The sequence below is a fragment of the Artibeus jamaicensis genome, unplaced genomic scaffold, assembly GCF_021234435.1.
Source record: "Artibeus jamaicensis isolate MK-2021 breed Jamaican fruit bat unplaced genomic scaffold, CSHL_Jam_final contig_755, whole genome shotgun sequence".
Taxonomy (NCBI): Eukaryota; Metazoa; Chordata; class Mammalia; order Chiroptera; family Phyllostomidae; genus Artibeus; species Artibeus jamaicensis.
In genome coordinates this window covers 112,683-140,545 of record NW_026521950.1, presented here as the reverse complement: position 1 = coordinate 140,545, position 27,863 = coordinate 112,683, and the positions used below count along the sequence as shown (strand labels likewise).

Sequence of the window (27,863 nt, the reverse complement as noted above, 5' to 3'; positions counted from 1 at the left end):
CCGGCCTGTCCGCGCCTCCCGCAGCTGCCGCCCCAGCACCGAGCATGAGGGAGATCGTGCACATCCAGGCCGGCCAGTGCGGCAACCAGATCGGCGCCAAGGTGAGGCCCCGCGCCCCGCGCGCCCCCCGCGCCCCGCCCGGCGCCACCCGAGAGAGGGGAGCAGGGCGCCGCGCGCACCCCGAGCGCGGTCAGCACCGCAGACCGAGAACAAAGCGACGGGCCCGTCCTGCCGCCGCCACCTGCGGCTCCTCCGCGCCCGCCGGCTTCACCGAGCGCCGCCGCGAGTGCGGCCGGAGAGCTGGGCGTGGCCCCCTCGGGGTCGCCACTCAGCCTGAGCCGGATGCGTGGGTGGGTGGGCCGGTTTGGGTGGGGCTCCCCCTGAAAGCCTTAACGATTCCCGCTGCCTCCGCCGCCCGCAGGAACCGGAGGTCGTCCCGGCCGTCAGAGCCTCCTCCAGCCGCCAACCTCCCCGTGAAAACCTCCGGCTGCCTGGCCGCACCCCGGTCCTTTGTTGGGGGAGGGGTTCGGCCCGGATTCGAGGTGACCTTGGTCCAGGACCAGCCTCGCCCCCGGCGCAGCCCAACCCGGAGGAGCCGGGCTGCGAGTCCGGGGGTTGGACGCGGGAACAAAGCCAGGCCCCGGGCGTGGGCAGCTCCTCACGGCCTTTGTTAGCCCACCAGGGATTGTCGGCCGCAGGGATTGGGGCGGGAGGAGGAAGTGGCGAGCGTCCTGTCCCTAAGTCCGGAGGCTGTCCCTTGCCCAAGGTCACACAGCGCCTTAGTCCTTAGGGGCGCCCGGCGGGGGTGGCCCCGGACCCCGCGCGGCCAGCGAGTGGCTTTGTCAGGACCACGGCCAGGGGCCCGGCGCCGGGAGGGCGTCGTGCGGACCCTGGAGGGGGGCGGGGGTAGGAGCGGGTCCTGGAGGAGAAGGGACGGAGGAGAGGCTTTCTCTGGAGGCTGTTGCCATGGAAACGGCGAGAACAAAAAGCTAATTACGAGGGGGCTGCGGCAGCCACGTGGCTGACATGTAAATTGCAACCTGGGCTCCGGGGCGGAGGCCCCGGGATGGGGTCTGGGAGGACGCAGCCGAGGACTGATAATCAGGGAGGAGACAGCTGCGCCCGCCCGGGGCCGGGGGCTGGGGGCGGGGCAGGCGGGGAGGGGAACGGCCTCTGGTCCGTCGGGGCTCCTGGGGCGACCGTTGACAGCTGCCCGGGCGGGGGGGTGGAGCCGAGGGCTCATTAACGTGGTGCGACGGCCTGGCCTGAACATTTGCTCCTCAGAGGGTCGGCGGTGCCGGGGGCGGGCAGCCCCGAGCCCCCCTGGGCCTGGGGGAGGGGTGGTCGGTTTATACCCTTCCTTCCACAGCCCGGACAGCCTCGTTTCTGGCCAAGGGGCCCCTGCTTCTCCGCGCTCTGAACCTTGGGTTTGCTGATTACTTTTTATTCCTTTCGTCTTGATTTTCTTAATTCATGTTGATTTCAAAGATTAATATCTGATCCTCGTAAACACTTCAAACAAGAGATAGGAGGATTTGCAGGGAGGAACCGTTTCTTTCCCAAACGCTGGCCTTTGCAGCGACCCAGACTTGGAGAAAGGGCTAAGAGCCCCCCACGCCCCGGCCCACCTCCTGCAGCAGCTGAAGGATGGGGGTGGGCGCGGGGCTGCTTTTCTGCCCACGGGCCCCGCGTGGATCTGGCTGCCGGCCCTGGGGAGGGCGGCGGAGGAGTCCGGGCGGTCCGGGACTAGAGCAGGACTTGTCTCTCCTGAGCAGTCGTGGGACCGCATTAATGACTCGGGACAATGACGGCCGCCGCCTTGGGCACTGTGCCAGGCGCTTCGCTCTAGTCACCTCGCCAGGGTGCGGTGAGACGGGGTGTGGCCCCGGATACCTCGGGATGCGCGGGGAGCCCGACCCCCCCCCCTCCCCTAGGGAAGCGGCGCCGTTCTGGAGCCTTTGTCTGCGCCCCTCCTCGCAGGGCGCAGGGCGGGGCCGCGGAGGGGAGGGGCCCGGACAACCACCGAACCCGCCCCTTGGGTACCTGCTGGATAGGTCAGGGTAGCGCTGGCTGGGGCGTGAAAGCATGGGGTCTTGGAGGGACCATGAGGCGGCCAGTCCTTTCTCCCCGGGGCGCTGCACCCTACTTGCCTGGGGCTCCTGTGCTCGCCCCACCGCCTCCGGATCCTGGGATCAGCACCACGGACAGAGCCGCGGGCCCAGGGCAGGACCCGCGCCACACCAGGCTGAAAAGCAGCAGCTGGCCTGGACCCCGGGGTCCGCGGCCACCTGGCAGTTTTCTCATCTGTAGTGATGACCATAATTATTTCTTATTGCATTTTTAAAACTGCATTTTATTATTTATTAGATGTCACATCATCCAGTTTACTAATAAGCTATCTGTTTAATGTTTTAAATTACAATTATTACTAGTTTTAACTACAAAAGCAGTCAGTAGTATATTCCCCCCTTAAAAAAGGAAACATTATTTCAGGAAGGCTCTACCCATGTAACCAGCCCTCCCCTGCCAGCCCCAGTCCAGCGGGACACTCTGCCCCTGCAGAAGCACCAGGCCTCTGTGCGAAAGTTCCGCCCGTCACGAGGGTTCCTTTGTCCGGTCACTGCCGAACATGCCTTCCCCCCAAGGGTGTGTCCTGGAGGTCTCCTACCAGCAGTGACCTTTTACTGTGCCACAGCTTTCCACAGCATATGGATATGTTAAAACTTTTATTTATTTTTACTTTGGTTATCCGTGCACATGGCTTTACCAATTTAAGTAGCATCTAAGACCTTTTGGCCTAAGAAGCCAACATTTCCTGAATGCTTTTATGTGTCAGGCCGTCCGCTAAGCACTTGCTGTGAGGCCGTTAACCTGCCTACTTCCCAGGTGAGGAACCTGAGGCCCCTCCCAAGACGTGGAGGGATGTCACACCCACTGTGGTCTGTCCCCTCCTGGAGGACAGTCCTTCTTCCCACAGAAGGGTTGGTGGCCTGCTGAATGACTGTCTCCTGCCCCACGCTTGCCCTCTTGAGATCACCCCTCTTCTCCAGAGGCTCTGGGTGTCCCTGAAGCCAGAGGTTTGCGGTGTCCTAAGACTGTGGGGACCAAGGCTCTGGGCACAGCCTCTCGGTCAGCCTTGGGATGAAGGAGGGCGTGGAGAGCCAAGCAGCGTGGGAAGCTCTGATCCGTCTCTGAATGAGTGCTGTTCCGCATGTCTTTTTTCTAATGACACAATTAACACACACAAGGCCAGAGCAGAGCTTAGTGGTAACATAAATGCATGAAAGAGGGTAAGGGTCCCGCCCCCACGTCCCTGGGAGCTGAGCTCTGGCTGCTGATTACAGTCTCTCTGATGAATGCCAAGACCCTGCTGTACATTTTATAATGACACTGTTCATAGTTTGGAGGTTTTTAAACCTGTGTGTGTGTGTGTGTGTGTGTGTGTGTGCGTGCGTGTGCGTGAAGCTCACATGTGCATGTGATAATTCCAAAAGAGCCAAAGGGCACACTGGGAGGAAGGGTCCCCAGCCTGGGACCACACGCCCCTCACAGCGGTATGTGTTCTGTCCGAGGCAAAGGCACAGCGCCCTGGTTTCTAATTGATTTTTCAACCCGGCAGCCTTTTTGCCAGCTCATGACCCCGATAGAGGGGCCTGTTTCCCCCGAAACAGGACTTCATACCCATTCTATCTTCTGAAAGCCGCCTCAACCCTGAGGAGCAAAGGGGAGGTGCCTGGGGAAGCCGCAGCATGTGACCTGCCTGCACAGTGGGAGCGCCCTGGGTGGAGGGCAGAGCTCAGTGCAGCCAGGGTGTGTCCTCACGTGGACACTCATGCTGATGGTGCCACGCAGCACTCAGGCTCCCCTCGTTGTCCACGTGAGCTGCGCAGATGACTCGGCGTGTTCTCGCAGCGGCCGGGGCCTGCTGCCCAGAGACCCAGGTGCAGTGAGCATCCTTGGGACCTGCCCGAGGTCACATAGCTGGGAAGCGGTGGTCCCACCCGAGTGGAGGCCGTGGCTGCTCCCCTGCCTGCTGCAGCCAGGGACACACAGGCTCCAGGATTTAAGGCTGTGCCAGCCTCGCAGGGTCGGGGGGGCCACCCAGGCGAGTCACTCCCCACCCCAGCCCTGTGGTTCCTAGAGCCGAGGCTGCCGATGTTCCGGGCACTGCTGGACCCTGTCCCTGGATATCCTCTGCCCTGGCACTGAGTGGCTCAAATACCTTGGACTCTCCCCTTCTCTGTGCCCCCATTTCCTCATCTGAAAAGGGAGTAATAAGAGCCACCCAAAGAAGGTGGTTTCTTATTAACTGAGCAGCAAGTGCGGAGCTGGGCCGGGTCAGCTGGGCCTTGAACCACCCCGGGGCCTCCTGTAACCATGGGTGTGCAGATGTGATGTCATGCTCATGACATGTCCATGACAGGTGACAGAGCTTGGGGCTCTTTCCAAAGTCTCTCCAAGGAGCTAGTGTTTGGGGTCCAAGCCCCAAATTTTGCACCCAGGGCTTTGTGGCCACCCGGGGAAAGGCTCTTGTGGGGGTTGCGGTCCCCGACTGACCACTCCGTCCCCCCGCAGTTCTGGGAGGTCATCAGCGATGAGCACGGCATCGACCCCAGCGGCAACTATGTGGGGGACTCGGACCTGCAGCTGGAGCGCATCAGCGTCTACTACAACGAGGCCTCCTGTGAGCACCCCGACACGTCCCAGGGGCTGGGAGGGCAGCTGCGCTGGGCCCGGGGACCTGCCCTCCCACTGGGGTGTGGCGGGTGTAACCCGAGACTCTCACCACAGTGGGGTTCAAACATGCTCTTAACCACCAGACAGGGAACAGACAGGGCTTCAGGACCCTATACAGGTCCTGGTGGTCCCCTCAGAGTCCCATGGGCAGGCCCAGAGCAGGGCCACCTGGAGGGCTGGGGCCAGGGCTGTTTAGCACCTGGTGTAGAACAATGTCCATGTTCAACTGGAGAAATGCTCACCTGCCCATGTGGACCCTGGAACTGGCCCTGGCCATCCAGGGTGTCCATCCCCATGTCCCTCATGGGGTCAGAGCACGTGGCTGGGAGGCGGGGCAGAGCTTCAAGGGCCGGAGGAGCCCCTGAGCCTCTAGAATGCACTTGACCCACCCCCTCCCCTCAGCTCACAAATATGTGCCTCGGGCTATCCTGGTGGACTTGGAGCCTGGAACCATGGACAGCGTCCGGTCCGGGGCCTTCGGACACCTCTTCAGACCTGACAACTTCATCTTTGGTGAGTGACTCCATCACCTGGATCAACAGGAACAAAAGGGCCATGACCCGGCAGGGCAGAGCTGACCCCCATTCTGCAGGTGCCAGTGGGGACCCAGAGGGGTGGCCTGTGCGGGGGCAGAAAACACTGTATTTCAAGCAGAACGATGTATAAAACTGGGAGTTACGCTTACAGGCTCGTTAGAGAGCTGCTGGCTGCTGAGCGTCCAGAGGACAGTGCTCACGAACACAGCATCGCTGTGACCCAGAGCTCAGGTGGGCCTGGTGCCCCGGATGAGGGTGGCAGGCCTCCCCCCCATTTCCACCCTTCAGAGCTCAGCACCCCAACCAACTGGCACCAGTCCACATCCAAACCCCGAGATTCAAGGGACGCTGGGGTTGTAGTGGAGGCTTCCACCATGGCTCGCCAAGGTCAGGCTGCTGGAGGGGAGGGCCGACCACCTCACCCAGGACCCCCAGTCAAGCCGGAGCAGGAGCTGCATCTCAGTTTCTGGCCAGAGCCCTTGGCCTGGTGCTGGGCAGCAGGGGCCGCAGTGCACAGCATGGTCGATGGGGAAAAGCCGCAGAGACAGGAGGTGTGGGCCCCGCGATTTGCAGGGCAGAGGCAGACACGCTGCTTCCACAGTTGCTTCTGGGTTGGGGCATCGAGGCGCAGGAGGCCTGACGCTGATTGTGGTCCCCCCCCCCCACTCCTACTCAGGTCAGAGCGGGGCCGGCAACAACTGGGCCAAGGGGCACTACACGGAGGGCGCCGAGCTGGTCGACTCTGTCCTGGACGTGGTGAGGAAGGAGTGCGAGAACTGCGACTGCCTGCAGGGCTTCCAGCTGACCCACTCGCTGGGCGGGGGCACGGGCTCGGGGATGGGCACTCTGCTCATCAGCAAGGTGCGTGAGGAGTACCCCGACCGCATCATGAACACCTTCAGCGTGGTGCCCTCGCCCAAGGTGTCGGACACGGTGGTGGAGCCGTACAACGCCACGCTGTCCATCCACCAGCTGGTGGAGAACACCGACGAGACCTACTGCATCGACAACGAGGCTCTCTACGACATCTGCTTCCGCACCCTCAAGCTGGCCACGCCCACCTACGGGGACCTCAACCACCTGGTGTCAGCCACCATGAGTGGGGTCACCACCTCCCTCCGCTTCCCTGGCCAGCTGAATGCCGACCTGCGCAAGCTGGCCGTGAACATGGTGCCCTTCCCCCGCCTGCACTTCTTCATGCCCGGCTTCGCCCCGCTCACCGCCCGGGGCAGCCAGCAGTACCGGGCCCTGACGGTGCCCGAGCTCACCCAGCAGATGTTCGACGCCAAGAACATGATGGCCGCCTGCGACCCCCGCCACGGCCGCTACCTGACGGTGGCCACCGTCTTCCGGGGCCGCATGTCCATGAAGGAGGTGGACGAGCAGATGCTGGCCATCCAGAGCAAGAACAGCAGCTACTTCGTGGAGTGGATCCCCAACAACGTGAAGGTGGCCGTCTGCGACATCCCGCCCCGGGGGCTCAAGATGTCCTCCACCTTCATCGGCAACAGCACGGCCATCCAGGAGCTGTTCAAGCGCATCTCGGAGCAGTTCACGGCCATGTTCCGGCGCAAGGCCTTCCTGCACTGGTACACGGGCGAGGGCATGGACGAGATGGAGTTCACCGAGGCCGAGAGCAACATGAACGACCTGGTGTCCGAGTACCAGCAGTACCAGGACGCCACGGCCGAGGAGGAGGGCGAGATGTACGAAGACGACGAGGAGGAGTCTGAGGCCCAGGGCCCCAAGTGAGGCCCTGGGGGGCCAGGCCACGGCCAGAGGTCTGCCCCAGAGCCGCGCAGGCCCTGACGCCGCCCCAGCCTCGCCCCACCAGCCCCCGTCACCCCACCCCAGGGCTCCCGAGTGTCCGTCCCTCAGTATCTGCGGCACTCAACTCTGTCTTCCCACCGTAGGTCCTTCCCGTTTGTGTGTGGCCCATTCGTCTCTGCTTTGTCAGTTCTAGGCCTGAAGTTTTATTTTATTTATTTATTTTTTACTGGTTTGTGTTCATATTTCGGGGGATACTTAATAAATTTATTGCTGTCAGATACCCTTTTCTGATGCTGGAGATTCCTTTTTTTTCTGGAAAGTTGGGCCCAGAGGGGCAGAGGGGCAGATGGAGCCCAGGTGGGGGCAGGCAGGAGGCTAGCAGCTGAGACGGGCCTGTGCTGGGAGCCTGGAGGCTTGTCCCTGAGGGGCTCCTGGAAGGGGGGGGGGGCTTCAGCCTTGTCTGGATGAAGCATCACCTGAGAACCCCAGGCAGCTGTAGGAACAGTCCCTCGTCCTGCCTACCTACCGAGTGACTCACATTCCAGAGCTTTCCTCTGGAACACCTGTGTGCTGCATGTGAGAGGCAGGAAGCCCAAGACCCAGACGGGAGGGAGGACCTCCATCCCTCCCTGGGAAAGTGTGTGCTGAGGGTTGGGGACTGACCCCAAGAAGGGCAGGTTGGGGGAGTTGGGGCCACAGCGCCCAGGCACTGGCTGTCATGAGCAATGTTGGCTCCTCCGCCCCCTGGTGGTCATTTCCTGTGGCTGCAGGGCTCCTGGTGTCCCCTGCCTGGGCACCTGAAAGGTGCTAACTTGGCTGCCTACTTCCTTCTACAGGGCAAGAAGGGAAAGCCCCGCGAGGCCCAGATGAGTGCACAGAGCTGGCCTGGGCCCAGACCCTCTTCGCGCAGCTGGGGGGGTTGTCACAAACCTAGCTCCCCCCGCAGAAAAGCGGCTTTTCTATGTGTATATGTGTGTGGAAGGAGGGAGCCTAAGGGCACTGCGGGCCCTGACTCAGACAGGGGGCCTGGAGCCGCGAAGGGCCGAGTCCCAGGCTGTGTCCTGAGCCACAGGGAGCTCCTGCTCAGCCAGGTGGCGGTGAGCATCCAGCAGCTGCACCGCACCTCACGCCCGAGCAGCTGAGTAGCGGTGTGTGACAGAGGTCACCCTGCAGGTGGGGACTTGTGCCCTGGGCTGGATCCTGTCAACCATGTGGTGAAGGGGGTTGGGCAGCAGCAGGGCTCCCCCACATCCAGGGGGGTTTGCAGGGCTGACGTCCTCTACCAAGTGGGGGTGTCAACAGCTCAGGTTCCCAAAGGGTTCTGTGACCTAAAAAGAGTTGACACACCTGCTGGTGAAGTGCTGGCAAAGGCCCTCCCAGCCCCTGGCACCCTCAGGCGCTCCTGCTGGGCCGCAGTCCACTGTCTCACTGGGCCTCTTCTCAGTTAACCTTCAAACCATCATCATCATCATCCCTGTTTCACAGCAAAGAAGCACAGTCTCAGAAGGGAGGGCCTTTGCCAGCTGCAGGCACAGCGCCAGGTGGCCGGCCCACAGCTGTGCACCCCTGCACTTTGCTCTAAGTGGCCCCTGAGCGCCCGCGCCCACAAGAACTCGGTGTTTGCTCTCGTCATTCAGAGGGGTCCGACCTCCTCTGGCTGCCCTGCCTTATGGAGCTGGCTTTGTGGCCAATGGTTCCATTCTCTCGCCCCCAGACCCACCACCCAACGCCAGCAGGACGTGCAGTGAAGCTGGGTAACCATAAACAACAGTCCCTGGGGGGCCCATTGATACTGACATGCTCCGAGCTGCTAAAGCCAGTAACCCTGGCCTGGGGCCCCCAGCGGTGCCACAGCGAGCACCCCCCTGAGGTCACAAACTCTTGCCCCCATCCCAGTCCAGATGGGGCGATGCTTACAGATAAAGGAACAGGTGCAGATGGCGAGACAGCCCCAGGGCACCCAGCCTCCCGGCCCCCCTTTACAGAGCTTCGCTCAGCTGCACAGAGCAAGTCCCTGCTTTTGTGTTTTAGGGGTTGGGGATCCATAAAAATTCATTTGAAATAAAAGACTCTTACTCTCACAGGCCTTTGAAAATGACTGGCTTGGATCGTGACCAATGAGAGTGCCCGCACACCAGGTCCTGGTAAAGCTCGGCCTTGGAGGCCGCAGGACACGGCTGCCGCTGTAGCGGGCAGGGCGGGGCAGGGTCCCTCGGAACAGGAGTGCAAGCCAGAGGAGTGCCGGAGTCCGGCAAAGTTGGAGTAAAGCGGAGTCACCGTGGGCTGGGTGCGAAGGCGACCACTTGAAGCTGCCCAGGAGCTCATTTCCTGGGGACCTACAGAGTTAAAGTAGATGTGGGGGGGGGGACACCCCTACCTGAGGCTCACTCATACCTTCTCCGGGTCAAGTGACCATGTGACTCAGAGACCCTAGGCAGGAACCACACACCCATCGCCATGGGCTTCAATCACAGGGTTTCTCAGCATTGTGTCCGCCCCCTTTCATAAGCTGCAACCCTGAGCCCTAAAATGATGCCGTTAGGAAGTGGGGCTTGTGGGGGGAGCCCACGAACGGGGTGAATGCCTCAGCGGAGTGACCCTAGAGAGCTCTCTGTCCCTGGTCACCTGAGGACACAGCGAGCAGCTGGCCCTGACCGTGCTGGCTCCCTCATCTTGTATTTCCAGCCTCCAAACTGTGAGAACCACATTTCTGCTGTTTTGAAGTCACCCAGTCTGTGACACTTTGTTACAGCAGCCCGAGGGACCGAAAGACCGCCCTTCGGGTGCACTTACCGAAGCCGCTTTGACAGGCTCACCGCGCGAGGCCTGTGAAAGTGCGCCTCTCAGATGGGGCCGCGCTCACTGCGTCGTGGTTTGAACTCACTCTCCACCCGAGCCGCTGAGGCAGACCCTGCAGACAGCCTGGATGTTCAACGGCAGCTGCGCGGATCGACCAGCTCTGGGTCCTCCATGCCAAGGAGAGAACTACGGATGCCTGCTCCACACGGGCGAGTCTCAGAATGATGTTGCTGAGTGATAAGTCAGTCAGCCCCGGCTGGTGTGGCTCAGTGGGTTGGAGCGTGGTCCCGCAAACCGAAAGATGGCGGGTTTGATTCCTGGTTAGGGCACGTGCCTGGGTTTCAGGTTCAGTCCCTTTGGGGACGAGAACAAGAGGCAACCAACTGATGTTTCTCTCCCCCTCTCTCTAAGATAAATAAATGAATGAATTAATGAATAAACAAATAATTTCAAAAACCAGTCAACGTAACAGGATATAAAAATAAGAGGACATCCACCTCTAGAAAATTCTGGAAGATGCAGCATGGTGACAGAAAGCTGATCAGTGGTTGCCTGGGACTAGAGGTGGGGACCGAGACAGAGGGTCTCGGAAGGTCACGAGGAAGTGTGTGAGGATGGTGGCAGGTTTGCTGTCTTAATTATGGTCATAGTTTCTCAGGTGTGCGCATACATCAGAGCTTTCCACCTGGACCCTGAAACTTGGGCAGGTTGTTATATGTCCATGGCACTTCAACAAACTTAAGAAAAAAGAAACTTTCATTGGCTCCAATCCCACCACAAATCAAAGTCATCTGTTCAAAAACCCACCCTTCCCCTCTCACTTCCCCTTCGACTGAACTGGAGCCTCACTGACGTGATTTCTGTTTCACAGGCACAATGGGTCCTCGGGGCCTTTTAACGTGCAGTTCCCCTTCTGGATCCTTTCCCCAGCTTTTCTGTGATTCTCTCCTTCTCACCCTTGGGTCTCGGCTCAGCAGGGTGTCCTCCTCCCCTGACCTCCTCTCTCTGTTCACTTCCTTCTCAGTGCTCATCGTGCCTCTGATCGCGAGGCACCTCCACTCACTGAGGGCTGGGCCTTGGTCTGCCTTCTCAGCACCGGGGCCCCGCGGCCAAGGCCTGGCTGAGCCCCCCCATCTGGCGCTAACACAGGTCTGTGCAGTGTGGCCCCTGCCGCGTGGGGGCTTCTTCCCCTGGGGCGACCTCGCTTGGGAGCTCTGCTCTCCTCGGTCCTGCCCCACTGCGCCAGGCTCTGAAGCAGCGAGGGAGGCGGACACAACCTGCCCGCCGCCCTTAGTTCCTGGTGGTGCTGCTGCTGGAGGTGAGGGATGGAGAGACGAGTAGAGCGAAAATGTATAAGGAAGCGAGGAGGGGCACAGAGCAACGCAGCAGGGATGGGGAAGAGGAGGGTCAGGCCTTCACACTCTGGCCTCCCCCCCACCCCCACACACGACGTTCTCCACCGAGCAGCTTCCTAACCTCACTAACCCCAGTCTCCTCGGTAAACCGGGGTAGACCGGCAGCTGTGAACACCGCACAGAGTAGGCAGGGGGCGGTGAGCGCGCAGAGGCGGCTGCTTGCGGGGTTTCCCTCTTCCTCTCCGCCTCCCTAACCGCTGCGGTTTGGAGTCTATTTAAACCAGGCCTTATGTATTGGCGGAAAATCTAGGAAATTCAGCAACCCCCGCTTGGCCATACCACCTTGAACAGGTGAGATCAAGTGTTACCCATTTCCCAGAGCGGGACGTGGCAGGGAAGGGCGCGCAGACTTCGGGACCCGCGTGCCATGAGCCTCCCGGCCGCAGGCGGCAGCAGCGCGCGGCGGGCCGGATACCAAGTAGCCGGGGCGGCGGGCGGGATACAATGTAGCCAGGGCGGCGGCGGTCAGGTGAGCTGCGGAGGGGGAGCCTAGGCGGGTCCCTGAGGGCAGGGGGTGCCTGGGGTGGAGGAAACCGGGGACCCCGGCTCTTGGGTGCACACAGCTTGCCGCGCCCCGGAGCTCGGGCAGCCCTTTTCCCGACGCGGTCACCGAGGACTCAAGGGGTCAGGGATCTGCCCAAGGCCCCGCCCGCGCCCAGGAAGGTTCAGACCTGCGGGGTCGGGATGGCCACTTACAGTCTTCACTTGGGCGCAGGGGTGTATGTGGCCTCAGTTGTAACCCCACTCCGATGGGGCAGGGTTTAACAACTCCAGGCGGGGAAGAGCTCTCCCAAGTGACATTGTCACCGCTTCTTGCCGTCAACCCTTGTTTTCTGTGGGGTTCGTGAGTCCCTTGGGGACCCTCATAGCTGTGCCTGCCTCCACGGATGCTGGGTCGCTGAGTCTGTTTCCTCACCTGTGAAATGGGTGGGGTGGTGGAACAGACCTGCCTCTCTGTCAGCACGTTAGTCCCCAGAGAGGGTCCCCAGAGTGTCTGCCTGTTGCTCTTGTGGGTGAAGGTGGGGGAGGGACCGTTTGGGAGTGGCTGGTTCCCTTAGGCCAGCAGTGTCCACCCTGCCAGGCTTTAGTGACAAACAATCCTTAAAGGGACAGTAACCCAGTTCCTGGTCCTGGCAGGGTCCTGGCAGGCCTCCTTCAGGGTATGAACAGACAGTATGTGTGGTCTCCCCTTCCCACTCCAGGGAGAATTCTAGGGACCTCTGGTGGTGGCTGTGGTGATCACAGGACCCCTTGGAGTCCCAGCCTCAGGCAGGACATGTTGGATCGTGGTGAGGGCATCTGAGCTCAGCCCAAGGTCCCTCGGCCACGCAGCTCGTGCCCTGCCCCTAAGCTCTGGACTTTATTCACATGGGTTTCCTTCCACTGCTAAGTCAAGGAGCCCCCTCCGCATGAGGGGGCAGCCTCTGGAGGAGGGTGGAGGGTGGGGTAGCTGATTTTCTTGATTCTTCTCAGCCTCTGCCTTCCTGACTATTCTGCTGTGAGGCCAAACCTGGGTTTTGGGTGCTGAGCTCTCTGTGGGATGAAGCTGATGGGGTGGCAGGGGTGCCTGGCATTCCCTGGCCCCTTTTGTGAGAACTTCATCTGTCTGCCCTCCCCAGCCCCGAGGGAAATATGATGCCCTGACTTAGCAGGAGAGAAACTGAGGCTGAGAGAGTCCAGGTAACCCCACTCATTTGTGCAGCGCCTGGGGCTGCACTGCCCACAGGAGCCCATAGCTGGACAGCAGCTGTTGGGAAGAGCTGAGGTGCCCCTGTCCCCCAGCTCCTCTGCCTGCGAGGTTCCCAGGAGGAGACTCGGGGGTGGGCTGGTCATCCTGTGATGAGAGTGACCGTTTGCTCAGCAGCAGCTCTGAGCCGTGGCTGCACTGCCAGGGACAAGCACGTGGCCCTTTCACGTGCCCCAGGAGGCCTGCCTTGTTTACGGACGAGAAGTGGGGTCACCCTGGGAGAGGCAGAGTTTAAGTCGGGTCTGTCTGATTCACAACAATAAGAGTAGCCATGATAATCATACGTTCTACCCAGAATTTATTGAATACTTATGATGTGCTGACTGGAGTGCTCAGAACTTTGTATTAGCATTAACTAATGTAATGTTTAAAAAATATTTTATTTATTTATTTTGAGGGAGGGAGTAAGGGAGGGAAAGAAACATCAATGTTTAAGAGATACATTCATTGGTTGTGAGATATATCTATCTCACATGTCCGCAACTGGGGACCTGGCCTGCAGCCCAGGCATGTGCCCTGACTAGGAATTGAACCAGTGGTTCTTAGGTTCACAGCCTGGTGCTCAATCCACTGAGCCACACCAGCCTGGGCTAATTTAGTTTTAATAATAACACTGTACAGTTGGTGCTATTATTATCCCCATTTAAAACATGAGAAGTCAAAATCCAAGAAAAGCTTAGGCATTTGCCTAAGACCACATTGGAAAGGGCTAATCTGACTTATTGCCATAAATTGGTCTGGGCTGATCAATTAGAATGTTTTGGCTGCGAGAGCCAGAAGTCACCCCCCCATAACTGTAGTTTAAACAGAAGTTTTTTTTTTCTCATTTAAATGAGCAAGGGGTGAGCAAGGTGGGGCTTCTCTGTTTCAGCCCAAGGGGGCTGCTCCAGCTCCGTCCAGTGCATCTGCACCCCAGCCAACAAGGGGCTGGAAGGGGCAGTTTCTCCTTTTAGAAACAATTCCCAGCCCTGGCTGGTGTAGCTCAGTGGATTGAGTGAGGGCCTGCAAACCAAACAACCTTGGTTCGATTCCCAGTCAGGGCACATGCCTGGGTTGCAGGCCAGTTCCCAGCGGGGGATGCACAGGAGGCAACCATACATTGATGTTTCTCTCCCTCTCTCCTTCCCTTACCCTCTAAAGATAAATAAATGAAATCTATAAAAAAAGAAAAAAATTTTAAAAAAGATCAATTCTCAGATGTGTCAGGAGATCTTTGTTTGCATCCCATTGGTCAGAGTACAGTACGTGACCGCGTCTAGCTGCTGGGAGATCAAGTGAGAAGGTGAAAACCAGGGCCCTCCCTGTCGAAACAGAACCAGAACTGGGCAGTTTCTAAGGCAGATTTGTCCAGGATTATTGACGTATGGTTAAGAAACCTTTGTGTGGAACTGTGCTTGACTCCAAAATGTCATGGGCCACCTGGATTAATAGCCAAGGGCAGGACGGGTCAGTGGGTGAAAAAACGCTAAGAGGAAATGTCACGAGTTGGGGGGATTCTGGCTGCAGGGGCCGAAGGGGATCTTTGCTGAAGGTGTGGCAGGATGATCAGACACCTGGGGTGGAGGATGAGGGACCCCATCAAACAGGGGGGCAATCAGATGTCAGGGTGGGGGACTCCTGCTGGGCTGGCTCAGCACCAAGTTTGCTGAAACTGGGTTTCACAAGGAAGGGCCGAGAGGGCCCAGGGGGAGGCTCAGGGGCCTGATTAAAGTCCGACCAACAAAGACTGTCAGCGCTCGGGAGGAGGGTTAGTGAGTACCAGGGCCGCTGGGGGCAGGGGTCGCTGGGCATCAGGGCCCGACACCCTGTGCGAGGTGCCCATGGCACCTGTGTCCTCCCGTCCTGACCTGGGGGCAGCCAGTCTGTGGGTGCCTGGTTCTGCCTGATGGGACCTCCCAGCCCCCAGCCCCACCCACAGGTGTCAGACAGGGAGAATGGGTCCTGAAGGTGGTGCGGGGGTTCCTACCAGTGCAGGGCGGCCGGCAGGGAGCTGGGGTAGGGTTGTTCCTGCTGGTGTCTGCTTTCTTGGCAGTGGGGTGGGGGTGGTGGCAGATAAGAGCCAGGGGGTTGCCTTTTGTAATAATTATGGATTATTTCAGACTGTAAGTGGGTGTAGAGAAGACATAACCCAGAACAGACCCAGAAACTTACTACCAAGCTTTAAAAAATCTCTTCTGCTTCCTACAGACTCATTTCAGCCTGGAGGCTGAGGAATGTGGCCCAGCTGGTTAGGCGGGAGGGCCCGGGGTGGGAACTGCCCCCAGCCGAAACCCCCACCTCTCACATCAGCTGCCCTTCTGTGTTCCAGTTTGCTGGGCTCTGGGGAGGGGAGCGGTGCCAGGCAGTGAGGTAGGCACTTCCTGCGTTGCCTAAGACCCAGGGGTGGGAGGCCACGCCCTGACTCAGGCTACGGGTCGAGTCCATGGGAACCAGGCCGGTGAGCTGCTGGCCAGCATGGGGAGTCCACGAGGCCCTGGGAAGGGCCCGGGTCTGGAGTGCCCAGCACTGCGCTCTCTGGTGATCATCACGGACTGTTGGGCTCAGGGCTGTGAGTTTGGGATGCTCTGACCGAAAGGAGTACCGTGGTGTGGGGGCCAGGACTGAGGAACTGAGTTCTGGCAGCTGCATGTCAAGAGGGCAGCCGAGCCTTCTCAGCAGACAGTGTGGGGTGGACAGCGAGAGGTGGACAGCGAGGGCAGGGCTGGACCGGAGCTGCATAGGAACCCAGGACTGTGCTGGGATGGTGTCTGCCAGGGGCTCAGGTCCTCCTCCTGCCCTGCCCGTCTCATCTGCACATGTGTTAGATGTCATCTGTCTTCCTGAGGGGACACCACCCAGAGGGCCTGGTGAGCGGCTGACTGCTTTGGGGAGAGGCTGAGGATGGAGGCCGTGGGGTGCGGGCCTGCGCTCAGACGCCCCTGAGGAGGCCAGGCTTGCCCCCTGAGAGCCCCTGAAACAGCGGGGACAGGACGCAGTGAGCCGGGAGCTGGCCACTCACGGCTGCCCCTGCCTCATCTGACCTGCAGGTGGGATGCTATGGAATACGATGAGAAGCTGGCCCGGTTCCGGCAGGCCCACCTCAATCCCTTCAACAAGCAGCTCGGGCCGAGGCAGCATGAGCAGCGGGCCACTGAGGAGGCCCCAGACATTGCTTCTGAAGGTGGGTGCCGGCGCCGGGGAACTGGTGGGCAGCGTGACCCCTCATACTGGCACCCGACCCCCTTCCCAGTTTCTATGGTGGAAGGTGCTGGCTTTGCCCCAGAGCTGGGCACCATGCTGGCCACTCCCTTCTCCCCACACATTCCCTTAGAAATGGCAGATGCCCGGGCAGGGCCAGGCTCCCCTCGGCACCCGCTGTGGGCTCCCTGAATCCCCAGGGGCCCTTCTGACCCCCCAGCCGCCTGGCCCGGCCCTGGGGAGAAGGTGGACCGACTTCTTTCTCTCTGTTGCCCTTCACGCCTGCACCGCACCTGCTCCAGAGAGCCTGCCTGAGCCGCCCCCGGGGGAGCCGGAGTTCCGGTGTGCCGAGCGTGTGATGGACCTTGGGCTGGCCGAGGACCACTTCTCCCGCCCCGTGGTAAGGTTCAGGGCACCCGAGGTGTGAGGACCCAGGCATTCCCTAGGCCCCCCACTCTCAGGCGGAGGGACTGTGTCCATCGCAGCCAGGGCTCCTCAATCTGAGGCCCACTGGACACCAGACACCCCACCCAAGCCAGTCTGAGCCGGTGGGGATGGCTGGGCCTAGGTTTGGGAGCTGGGTCTGCTCTTCCCAGGTAGGGCCGTTCCTGTCCCCGAGCTCCATGTTCCTATGAAGCAAATGTGAGGACTGACCGTGTCTGGGGTGCTGTGGACACGCTGCTGGGTGAGGGTCAGGGAGGGAGAGAGGGAGCCTACCGCCCGCCATGTACCCGCACTCAGCCAGGCAGGGCCACGGTTCGGTCTGGTCTACATTTTGTTGCATGAAAACTTTATTTAAAATTTAAAAAAAAAAAAAGGGCTCTACTGATTTTTAAACAAAAAGTTTGAAAATATTTTTATTTTATGCAAATGGCCTCTAACTTTTGAGAGAAGTATGATAGTAACACTCGAATGTAACACCAATCAAAAAAGATTCACCTCAAAGCCCCAGGTCCTAAGGAACTTTCCACGCACTACATGGCTTTAAGCTTTGCCGGTGCCCATACGTGTTTCATTCACGTGCTTTGTATCTTCATGATGACGTTTTCCAGGCCCCCTCTGTGAGCCACACAAAGGAGGGGCTTTGCCTCCCCCCGCCTGGCTCCTGGGCAGCCCCAGCCCCAGCGCTCACACCTGACCAGTCGCCCTTCCCCAGTGGCCGCACTGCTCTGAGTCGCTGCAGGCTTTGCTGGGTCACGGGGAGGTGCTGAGCCAGGGGTGTGTGGGTGCCTGGGGTGTCTCTGGGCCTGGCGATAAAGCTGGAGGCCACTTCCTCTGCTTGATGATAAGCAAGTGTCACTTCCCCAGCTTTAGCAAAATAGGGTGGCCAGAAAGGCAACTGGAATGCCAAAAGAAGGAAGTGGTGTTTTGAAAACTATCCTGAATTAAATCTTCAGAGACCTGTGGGTAGGTGGTCCAGCTTGGGGGCGGGTGGTGTGGGTGCTTCCTACCTGGGCTGCTAACTTCCCTGGGCCTCGAGTAAGTTCTTGACCCCTTCTGGGCAAGTGGAGGCCGGGAGGTCTGCTCTGGGCCTAGCAGTCCCCTAGGACGGGCATGGCCTGGGCCCAAGGGGCATGGGGCGGGCATCTGACTTGTGTGCCCCGCCCCCCAGGGCCTGTTCCTGGCCTCCGACGTCCAGCAGCTGCAGCAGGCCATCGAGGAGTGCAAGCAGCTGATCCTGGAGCTGCCCGAGCACTCCGAGCGGCAGAAGGACGCCGTCGTGAGGCTCATCCACCTCCGGCTGAAGCTCCAGGAGCTGAAGGTGCGTGCAGACTCGGCCTACCATGGAGGCAGCCAGAGCTGAGCCAGAGTGTGGAGGCCTGGAGGCCTGGGGTGGCCCCCGGCTCCCTCCCAGGGGCTGAGGCAGGGGCTGCCCAGAAAGGCAGGAAGCGAGCTGGGCTTCTCGATCAGCCTGACCTTATCTGGCCAGTCCTGGATCAGGCGCCCACCCGCTGCAGCAAATGAGTGAGGTGATTTGTACCTTGAACCACATGACTCTGATTGGGGGGTGGTGGGTCCCAGCAGCTAAAGCCACGTGTGTATGTAATGTGGTCCTGGAGTCTGCGCATCTGTCTCAGCCACCACCGTGCCCCTGCGCTGGCCCACGAGTCCCTGGGAGTTTATACTCACCGAGATGTAGTCAAGGCTGTGGCAACAAAGGCTCCAAGATACAGTGGCTGAAAGGAATGAGCTATGTCACTTTATTCACATAGAAATGCATGGGTGGCCCAGGGCCCATGTGGTGATGGGGACCCCGGGTCCTCCCTTTCTGACTGGCTGTGACAGTCAGTCCCTGGGGGGGGTTCCAAGGTGGCCCGAGTCCCCACCTAGGTTTGCACTTAGCCAGCAGAAAACAAGGGACGAAGGTCATGTCCCCCCTGCTCACAAGCCCTTGGCTGCAGCAGGCAGCACCTGGCTGCAAGGGGTATGGACAGGTGACCCAGGCCTGGGTGACTGCTGGGTGTTCCATCGCTAGAGAGCAAAGGCCCTTGACATTGGAAGAGACTCCTCATCCATCACAAATGATGCCTGGGAGAGGTAAGTCGAGGGGCTTGTGTGAGGGGAGAGGAGCTTCAGTGGCCCCTGGGCCTCTCTTCAGGACCCCAATGAAGACGAACCCAATATCCGAGTCCTCCTGGAGCACCGCTTCTACAAGGAGAAGAGCAAGAGTGTGAAGCAGACGTGTGACAAATGCAACGCCATCATCTGGGGGCTCATTCAGACCTGGTACACCTGTACAGGTGGGCCCAGACCCAGACCGGGCCCTGCGGGTGGGCGGGCGGGTGCCCATCGCGGGGCAGGGTGCTCATGGGTCTGCTGCGTGTCTGGGCTGTGGTTAGGGGCATTATTGACTGTGGGGCATTCACTGAGCCCTGGGTGTGTGCAAGGGACGAAAGACCCAACTCGCGCCTTCTTAAATTATATAAGTTAAACTAGACATTTAGTTTCTAAGTTGCACTATCCATGTTACAGGTGCTCAGTAGCCACAGGAGGCAGTGCAGAGAGAGCGCGTCCTCCACTGGACGAGAAATAACCAGTGAAGGACGTGGTGTGTTGTATGATGCAGCAGATGAAAAATGGGGAGAGGGAACTGCACCTGCCTGGCAGTCGGGTGGGTGTGGCTTTAGGGGGAATGAAAAGGCATCAAGTGACATTTAAGGAAAAACTTGGAGGTCAGGGAGCAAGCCAGGTGTGAGTCTGGGGAAGAAGGTTCCTGTGGGGAGGTGACTACTGTGCAAAGGCCCTGTGGTCACTGCGAGTGGTGTCCTCGAGGAGCAGAGAGCAGGTGGCTGGACCATGGTGTCTGAGAGGCCTTGGCAGGTGCTGCACACACTCGGGTTGGAACAGGGTCAGTCTGTCTGCTGCGTTGAGCATGGAAGGAAGGAGGGACTCCAGGGTGGTGGGAGAGGGACAGGCACTCTGACCAGGGTGGGTGTTGGGAGAGATGTGTGCCCACTTGGGGGAGAACAAGCAGAAGGACTGAGGAGTGGGGATGACTTCAGGGTTTTCAGCCTCAGGAGGTGGAACGACGGCTGGCTGAGATCTGAGATGGGAAGCCTGTCTGGGCTGGGCGTGGAAAGGAAGAGCCAGAGCTCCACTCTGACACTCGGGTGGGACAGCCTTTATGTGTCCAGGTGGGGATGTCAGGTGGGCTTTTGAATCTGGAGTTCTAGGGCCAAGTCTGCTCATGACTTCAGGGTAAGGCTCAGGATAGGGACCGAGTGACCTTTGGTCTGGAAATTGGAGTAGCCCCCCTGAGGGTGCTGGCAGCTGAAAGTCAGCCTGGGCTACCGCCCCCGCTTCTAAGTGTCGCACTGTTGGCGCCCCACACCGCCCCAGGGTGTTACTACCGCTGTCACAGCAAGTGCTTGAACCTCATCTCCAAGCCCTGCGTGCGCTCCAAGGTCAGCCACCAAGCGGAGTACGAGCTGAACATCTGCCCGGAGGCGGGGCTGGACAGCCAGGATTACCGCTGCGCCGAGTGCCGTGCGCCCATCTCTCTGCGTGAGTGCGGGCGGAGGGCGGATGTTCTGGGCACGGGGACAGGCCAACAGTGGCGTGAGGACACTGGGTAAGTCAGGCAGCCAAGACCAGCGTGGCTCCTGCAGACACGTCTCCCTTTCCCGGGGGAGTGACGAGAGGCTGCTATGACACCTTTTTAGCGCTTGCCAGCAGCCCGTGGTCCGGCCCAGGTCACCAAGGAGCACCGTTTTGCGGCCCTGCTGGTATCGACAGTGCGCCCAGACAGGGACTCGGAGAACCCCGCAGTAGTCACGCACTGCTGTGCGTCAGGCCCTAGAGATTTAGGATGTGAATTCATGGGGTCCCCTCAGCAGTCCTGGAAGTGGTCCTATTACTGTCCCATCTTACTGGTGAGAAAACCAGGCAGTGAGGCGCCCTAACCCGGTCAGGTTTGCAGGGTGGACCCCTGGACTCTGTGGGCTCTTTCTCTGTGTGCCATGGGCCCAGCTGGGCGACGGGACAGCACCATGGGGCGCAGAAGACGCCTGCATGTGTGGCTGGGACCCTCAGAGCGGCCCCGACTTTGTAACGCCCCGCCCGGTCCGCAGGAGGCGTGCCCAGCGAGGCTCGGCAGTGTGACTACACGGGCCAGTACTACTGCAGCCACTGCCACTGGAACGACCTGGCCATCATCCCTGCGCGCGTGGTGCACAACTGGGACTTCGAGCCGCGCAAGGTGAGGTCAGGAGCCGGGAATGTGGGTTGAGGGCGTGGCCATGCGGAGGAGGGGGGATGGGGCGTGGCCAGGGGCAGGGACGGGGGGGGGTGCAGTGCTGGAGCGGCCACGCCTTCCGCTGCTCCCAGGTGTCCCGCTGTAGCATGCGCTACCTGGCGCTGATGATGTCACGGCCGGTGCTCAGGCTCCGGGAGATCAACCCTCTGCTGTTCAGCTACGTGGAGGAGCTGGTGGAGATTCGGGTAAGGCGTGGACCTTGCTTCTCGCGAGGGGAGCGGGGAGCGGGGCGTGGGTTGTGGGAACTGAGGGGAGGACCCACCTGCTCAGATTATGGCCCCTGGCTCACCTGTGGACTGAAAGCGCCGGAGCAACGTCCGGCCTCAATATGATGCCAGGTCAGAGGAAATTTGAAAAGTTCTAGTAGCTACATTAAAAAAGTTAAAAGAAGCAGGTAAAGTTATTTTGAATAATATATCTTATTTAACCCAATATACCCAGAAGATAATTTCAACGTAAGCTGTAGACATTATTGAGACATTTTCATACTCTGCCTTTGAATTCCTGGATGCCCACTCGTGGCCTGTGGGGCAGTGGCGAGCAGTTTCCCATGAGTGGTCAGAAGGGACTGGATTCCATTTAAAGGGCGGGCTACGAGGCGGAGCCTATGTGTTTGCCAAGGTCCCTTGGGCTGCACGGGGCTCTGTGCCCTTCTCAGACATGGGGCGGTAGAGCCTCAGAGTCCTGCCTGGCCTGGAAGCTGTGTTTTGAACTTGAGATTGGCTGGAACCCTCAGACCTGGGCCCTTCCTGCTGGTGTGAAGGTTCTGGCTCAGAGTGTAAGAGGAGCTGACCCTCTACAGAGGCCACACTGAAGTGCCCGGGGCAGCCCCCGCCCGGGCCCAGGAGGCCCACCTGCCTGTCTTCTCTGCAGAAGCTGCGCCAGGACATCCTGCTCATGAAGCCATACTTCATCACCTGCAAGGAGGCCATGGAAGCGCGCCTGCTCCTGCAGGTCAGCCTGCCCACGCAGCGTCAGGGGAGGGGCGGTGGGCCGCGGTCAGGCAGACCAGGGCACGCCACACTGTGCCTTTAGCTGGGGGTCTTCTGCATTGTCCCAGGCAACTCCAGGTCTATGTTAGCAAACAGGCCTGCCCAAAAAGTGTTCTCTGATTATCTCCTGAGGGGGCACCGAGAGAGGCGGGCATTGTCCCTGCAGCCTCTCTGTGACTCTGCATGGCAAGGACCAGGCACAGGCTTACCCTGTGTATTCCTGCAGCCTGCGCTCACTGAGCGCCCACTGGGGGAGTAAATATACTGTGTGGCCTCTGGGGGCAGTGAACCAAACAAGGCCCTTGCCCTCATCTCAGGGCTGCCCTTCAGATGGGGAAGGCCAGAAAGACCAGCTGTTCACAGGTGGGTGAGGTCTGTGGACAGAATGAGGCAGAGAAGGGGATGGGAATGTTGGGGGCGGGTCTGGGAGGAAGAGCCATGTGCCAGGCAGAGGTGGGTTGTCCCTGGGGCCTGTGTGGCTCGAGGGGCTGAACCTGTTTCCTCTACAAGCACCCAGGGCCTGGACGGTGGGTGGGCAGGGATGGGAGGGGCGTGGAAAGGGGCCTCCCTGGGCTTGGAGTTACCGCTGCTGGACCCGCAGCTCCAGGACCGGCAGCACTTCGTGGAGAACGATGAGATGTACTCGGTTCAGGACCTGCTGGATGCCCACACCGGCCGCCTGGGCTGCTCGCTCACTGAGACCCACACGCTCTTCGCCAAGCACATCAAGCTGGACTGCGAGGTGGGCGCCCCGCGGTGGACCTGGTGTCTCTCCTCGCCCAGCTCCCGGGGTGGGGAGGGCGAAGTGTTGGGGCCACGTGCTCTGGGGAGCAGTGCTGACGGCCCCACCCCACCCCCAGCGGTGCCAAGCCAAGGGCTTCGTGTGTGAGCTCTGCAGAGAGGGCGACGTGCTGTTCCCCTTCGACAGCCACACGTCCGTGTGCCGGGACTGCTCCGCCGTCTTCCACAGGTGGGTGCGGCCCCGACCCACCCTGAGGCCACAAGGTCAGGGACAGGGAGGGAGACACTGAGGGCTTGGTCTTTGCTGCCTCATGTTCAAAGCCCTTCACATTGACCCTGAGATATGGAGTGAGGCCTGACGTGACCGAACTGCACGTCCCACCTGTGAGGCTGGGGAGGCCGCGGTGTGAGCCCCGAGTCCCATCTGCTCCCCTTGTCCCCAGGACTGGGGTTGGCCCCCAGGGTTCCCTAAACCTTCTAGTTCCTGGCACTTCCGGTGTCCAAGTGATTTTTTTTCAGACTTCTCCAGGCTAAGAAAACCCGTAACATTTTGTTTATTAACATTGAATAACTTAAACTTTTATGAAGACTGCCTGAATGTTTGGTAAAATAATACATATAAATTGGAAGGAAAATATTTTAGCCCTTTAATAAGCATGATTACTAATAACATGTGTCCACTTCCTGAGCCCTGCACAGCGCCTCACAGTGGCCTCAGATGGGACAGCGCCCCCCATTTCTGCCATACTGGTTTTGCCAGCTGCTGGCTGTTGGTCACAGCAGCAGCTGACGTCATAGCTGCACAGAGCTGGGACTGCTGTTTCAGAAGGGACTAGTGTTGAAACTGAACTTCCTGGAGCTAGCAGTTTGCATGCTGTGTGACAGATGGTATCCGCTGCTGTGCCCTGTGGGGCCCCATCCCTGGGGTCTGACCCCGTCTCCCTGTCCCCAACCCCCAGGGACTGCTACTACGACAACTCCACCACCTGCCCCAAGTGTGCCCGGCTCACCCTGCGGAAGCAGTCTCTCTTCCAGGAGCCCGGTCCAGATGTGGACGCCTAGAGCCATTGGGCACCCTCCTGGGCCTGTCTGGAGCCCACCTTCCTGGTCATGGCCAATGCCAAGGTGTTTCCTGTGCTCTGGAGACCCCTGGGGTGCAGCCCCTGGACCTCTCCCCATGCTGGGCCTGAGGGGCGTAAGCGCCACAGGGACCATCGTGCCTGGGAACTTGCTGGGACTTGGGGCTGTGCCTGGCTGTTTCCTGGGTGTGTTGCTGCAGGGCCCCCTGGGCAGGGGCGTGGGCAGCTTCTCTTCTTCCCTGTGGTGAAGAGGGCCCCATGCCTTTGGAGCTTAAGCAGCAGGGTAGCAGCCACCTTGCCAACCCTGGTTGGCCTCAGGGGATTGGCTGACAAGACTCTCGCCTGAGGATGGCGGCTGCACGCCCCCAGCCCGGGCCTAAGGTTGATGTGCAGGGGATGGTTTGGGATCTACCTGGAGGCTCTCATCCCCCATCCCCTTGTCCCTTTGCAATCTTCTGGTTGTTCTTGGATGGGGCCCCTCACAGCTGTCCCCCAAGGACCCGGGTCCTGTCTCCACGGTTCTCTCCAGTAGGTGAGATTTCCTGGAGACTGGGAATTGAGGGGCAGGGCCAGTCCAGGGCCTTTCTGCACCACACAGAGGGAAGGGGGCCATGGGGCTCTCTTCTGGTGGACTGGCTACAGCTCCCGACTTAGCCTCGTCCAGCTCACCCTGCTGCTCTGAGCGGCTGGCTGGGAGTCCTGCCTCTAGGTGTGGAGAGGGGGAGACTCCAGGTTAAGCAAGAGGACTGGTTACACCAGGCTTGGTGGCATGTCTGGGGACCAGATTTGCCCCACTACAGGGCCTGTGGAGGAACCTGGACAGCCTGGAGACCACCAGCCAGGGGCCTTTTCTGGGGGGCCTGAGGTCAGGTGCTGGGAGTACTGGCTGCAGGGAGCTCCAGGCAGGAAGCCTAGAGCCCATGAAGGAAGACAGGCGGGGGGTGCGTCGGCCCCAGCACCTGCTCTTCAGTGGGGGAGCTGCACCAACCCGACATCTGCAGGGAGGCCCGTGTGTCAGAGACCCTGCCGCTGTCGGGAAGGCCTGAGGGAAGACGCTTCCCTGGCTGCACTGTGCTCAGCTGCTTCACACAGGTGGGGCGGGGGACACAGCCACCGGGGTGCCCCTCACCTCTGACTGGGAAGCCCACAGGAAGAGGTCTAGCCAGCAGAAGGGGCAGCTCAGCTTGCTGGCTGATGCAAGGGGCCCTGAAGACAGTGTCGTGTAGTGGCTTTGGGTGACCCTCTTACTGTCTGCTCTGACCTGCCTCAGTGTGACGGTGAGGAGTGGAGTCAACGACAGGTGCACGGCCCACCGCTCCTCTAGGGTTGCAGAGGGTGTAAGGGCAGGTGCCTCTGACCTGCACGTTTTCATGGCCACACATTGTTGTCTTGGGGGCGTTAGCCATCCCTGAGTTTCCCGTGTTACAGTCAGGGTCCAGAGAAAATGTTAGCATGCTGGCGTTTGTCCCACCGAGCTGGCCCCCCCCTTTTTTTAAAGTTCCCTCAATTACCTCCTGCCTCAGCCCCTCTTCCCCACCTACACCTCTGGATGACAAAGTCTCCAGACAGAATCACAGGTGGTGTGAGTCCACGCAACAGAACAAAACCCACTGAGAAGCTGGTTTGCACCGCCCAGAGGAGCAGTGAAGGGCACCCAGCTGGGACGAGGTCGTAGCCACTGTCTCATTAAATCTGTGTAATCCAGACTCTGCTGTGTGGTGAAATGGGGGACGAGGCGGGGGTGTCAGACACACGCCTGAGGTGTGCAGACGTATCTTCTGTGAGGTGGGTGAAGGTGCAGACGGCATCTCACGGGTTGTGTGGGTTCTGGGAGGCCGGGAGCACTGGGCGGGGCACACAGAGAATGCTCGGGAAGCAGAAGCGATGCCTCACTCCTAGAGTCCTTGTGGTAGAACCGCCTCATTGGCCAGTGTGGCAATGAGAAAGTCACAGGTCTGGTACCCGCTGCAGTTTGCTAGAGCACTGCAAGGGCCGACACTGAACCTCAAGGCCATGCCAGTAACCCTTGGACATTGGGAGACCATAAATCCCCAACGCTAGTTACATCCAAACTTCTGCACATGTACATTTCTCTACAGAGAAATGATCTGTGGATTCGACAAGGATCCCGAAGGGACTATGACACAGGAAGTCTCGGGAGTCTCGGCTAGGCGACTGTGCCTCGTCTGCACGCAGTGGCTGTCAGATAGGCAGCCCTGCCCCAGAGCTTGCGGCTGAGCCTCAGCTGTAAATAGGTGCAGCTCTACTTTGGATACCAGGGGAGGGTGTGGTCTTTACCCTCCCTCCCCTTTCAGGTTATGAAATAGGATTTTAACATTTTTATTTTGACACACTTGGACTTACAGAAACATTGCAAAAACATGCCTATGTGCCTGTCTCCTGGATGCTCTAAACAGTCGTTTGCCCCACATCTGCTTTATTCTTGCTCCACACGTGCCTTTTTCTCTGAATCATCTCACAGTGGCTTGCGGACACGATGCCACTTTGCCTCTTGATATTTGTGTGTATTCTTCCCAAACAAGGGCATTATCTCACATGGCCCCAGGGCAATTATCAAAAGACGTCAGGAAGCTAACACATGGCACAGGAAAACTTACAAGCCTCATTTGGGTTTTGCCACACAGCTGTCAGGTCTCTTTCTTGAATCTGGAGGGTGCGTGGCACCACCGTTTAGAAGGGCACAGGCTACTTATTTTGGGGAATGTCCTTCAGTGTGGGTTTTTCTGATTGGACCTGGGGTTTGCGCTTTTGGTGGGACTTCCGGAGGCGATGCTGCTGTCCTCACTGCGGCACCGGGCTGGCTCCTGGAGGCGCTGACTGTGCCCCATCTGCTTCTATGACCTTCGACCTGTTCCCGTCATTCTTCAGGTTCTCATTTACTTCCTGGCATAGCAAGATGTTTCGGGCATATCCTGTCCTCTCCAGTCCCAGCCCTGAAACCATCCACTTCTCCAAGGAGCCCTCGGACCTTTCGATGGAAAATGGTGTTCTGGAAACAAGTGGTGGTCACTGGGTGTGCTCATGGCCACTGGACTCTCACTGCTTCTTGGTCCTTTCAACAGACAGGGCTGGGAAACAGCCTTCCCTACCTGTCTCTCTATTTGATGATAAACACTAAACCCCACAAATTCAGACAGTCCCATTTCCAAATGCCACAACTTTCACCCCCACACCACCACTTTCATATTTGTAACTCCTCCAAAGTGAGAAACCTGGCCCCATTAGCTTTAATGTATTTATTTGCTCAACCCCGGAATATGCAGAAAGTACTTTCAGGATTACTAGCCTCTGCTTCTGGGAAAAAGAAGTTTACCATCTAGAGCTTAATCATTGTTCAGAGTCCCTTTTTGTCTATACCCTGACGGCATATAGTCAAACTATGGTTCATACATCGCTCAAAATTTACTTGGGTATATATCTCCCCCCCCGTCACTGTAGGTGTGTAATTAATGTGAAATATCGCTCACACATTTCATTTCATTTCATTTCCCTATCATTGTTTGTGACGTTAACATGGTCCCCAAAGCCAGAACTGTATAGAAGGCAAACTCAGGTGTCCTCCTCCTGCCCCAGCCCTGGGACGCTTTTCGTCCCCTTCGCGTAGGTAACGGTTCCGAGTCTCTGGTTTCTCCTCCCGTGTTTCTTTTTGCACAAATGAGTAAGATGCATGAACATTTCCATTTTTTCTTTCACAAAGGGTAGCACACTATATTGCTTTATGTTTCTTTTTTTTCAATTAATAGTATATCCTGGAAACCAGTCTACATTGGTTCAGAGCTTTTCCTTGTTCTGCTGTTGCTGACACCGCCTGTGCCTGTGCTGTCACAGCTGTGTTCTGTCACTGCCATTGCAGTCACTGCTCTCCTAAATTGGAGTACTCAGGGTGTGCCCACGTTGTCACAATTACCGATGATGCCGTGGCAAATAATCTGGGCACACATATTTTCTTTTCTCTAGAGTGCAGTCCCAAAAGTGATGCTTGTAAATCTAAACACACCTATTTTGAATGAGCGTCTTGTGCCCTCTGTAAGGGTTGCACCAGTTTGCATTCCCACCAGCGACGTCAATGTGTCTGTTACCCCACAGCCTCACC

General features: G+C 59.0%; 2 protein-coding genes and 1 long non-coding RNA gene across 7 annotated transcripts; 2 read left to right on the top strand and 1 right to left on the bottom strand.

Annotated features, from left to right (window-relative positions):
* TUBB3 (tubulin beta 3 class III) lies at positions 1 to 7,321 on the top strand. The gene is made up of 4 exons (XM_037142622.2): positions 1 to 101; positions 4,576 to 4,684; positions 5,140 to 5,250; positions 5,950 to 7,321. Exons 1-4 carry the CDS (start codon positions 45 to 47, stop codon positions 7,023 to 7,025), a joined length of 1,353 nt encoding a protein of 450 aa, XP_036998517.1. The 5' UTR covers positions 1 to 44; the 3' UTR covers positions 7,026 to 7,321.
* Positions 3,761 to 12,382, bottom strand: LOC128628428 (uncharacterized). Its single transcript, XR_008392809.1, has 4 exons — positions 11,954 to 12,382; positions 9,837 to 10,196; positions 6,542 to 8,371; positions 3,761 to 5,267 (listed from the first exon to the last, which is right to left on the bottom strand). It is a non-coding gene; the product is annotated as an uncharacterized LOC128628428 (long non-coding RNA).
* DEF8 (differentially expressed in FDCP 8 homolog) lies at positions 11,657 to 25,455 on the top strand. 5 transcript variants are annotated; one of them, XM_037142628.2, is made up of 12 exons: positions 11,657 to 11,726; positions 16,031 to 16,164; positions 16,484 to 16,581; positions 17,794 to 17,943; positions 18,781 to 18,922; positions 20,022 to 20,186; positions 20,753 to 20,880; positions 21,009 to 21,122; positions 21,811 to 21,891; positions 22,531 to 22,671; positions 22,790 to 22,899; positions 23,630 to 25,455. In XM_037142628.2, the coding sequence occupies exons 2-12, from the start codon at positions 16,041 to 16,043 to the stop codon at positions 23,730 to 23,732; spliced, it is 1,356 nt and encodes a 451-aa protein (XP_036998523.2). In that variant the 5' UTR covers positions 11,657 to 11,726; positions 16,031 to 16,040; the 3' UTR covers positions 23,733 to 25,455. The 5 variants fall into 5 exon arrangements, with proteins under 5 accessions (XP_036998523.2, XP_036998537.2, XP_036998532.2 ...); XM_037142642.2 differs by lacking the exon at positions 11,657 to 11,726 and adding an exon at positions 15,443 to 15,521; XM_037142637.2 differs by lacking the exon at positions 11,657 to 11,726 and adding an exon at positions 15,533 to 15,552.
* The last annotated feature ends 2,408 nt before the right edge of the window (positions 25,456 to 27,863 follow it).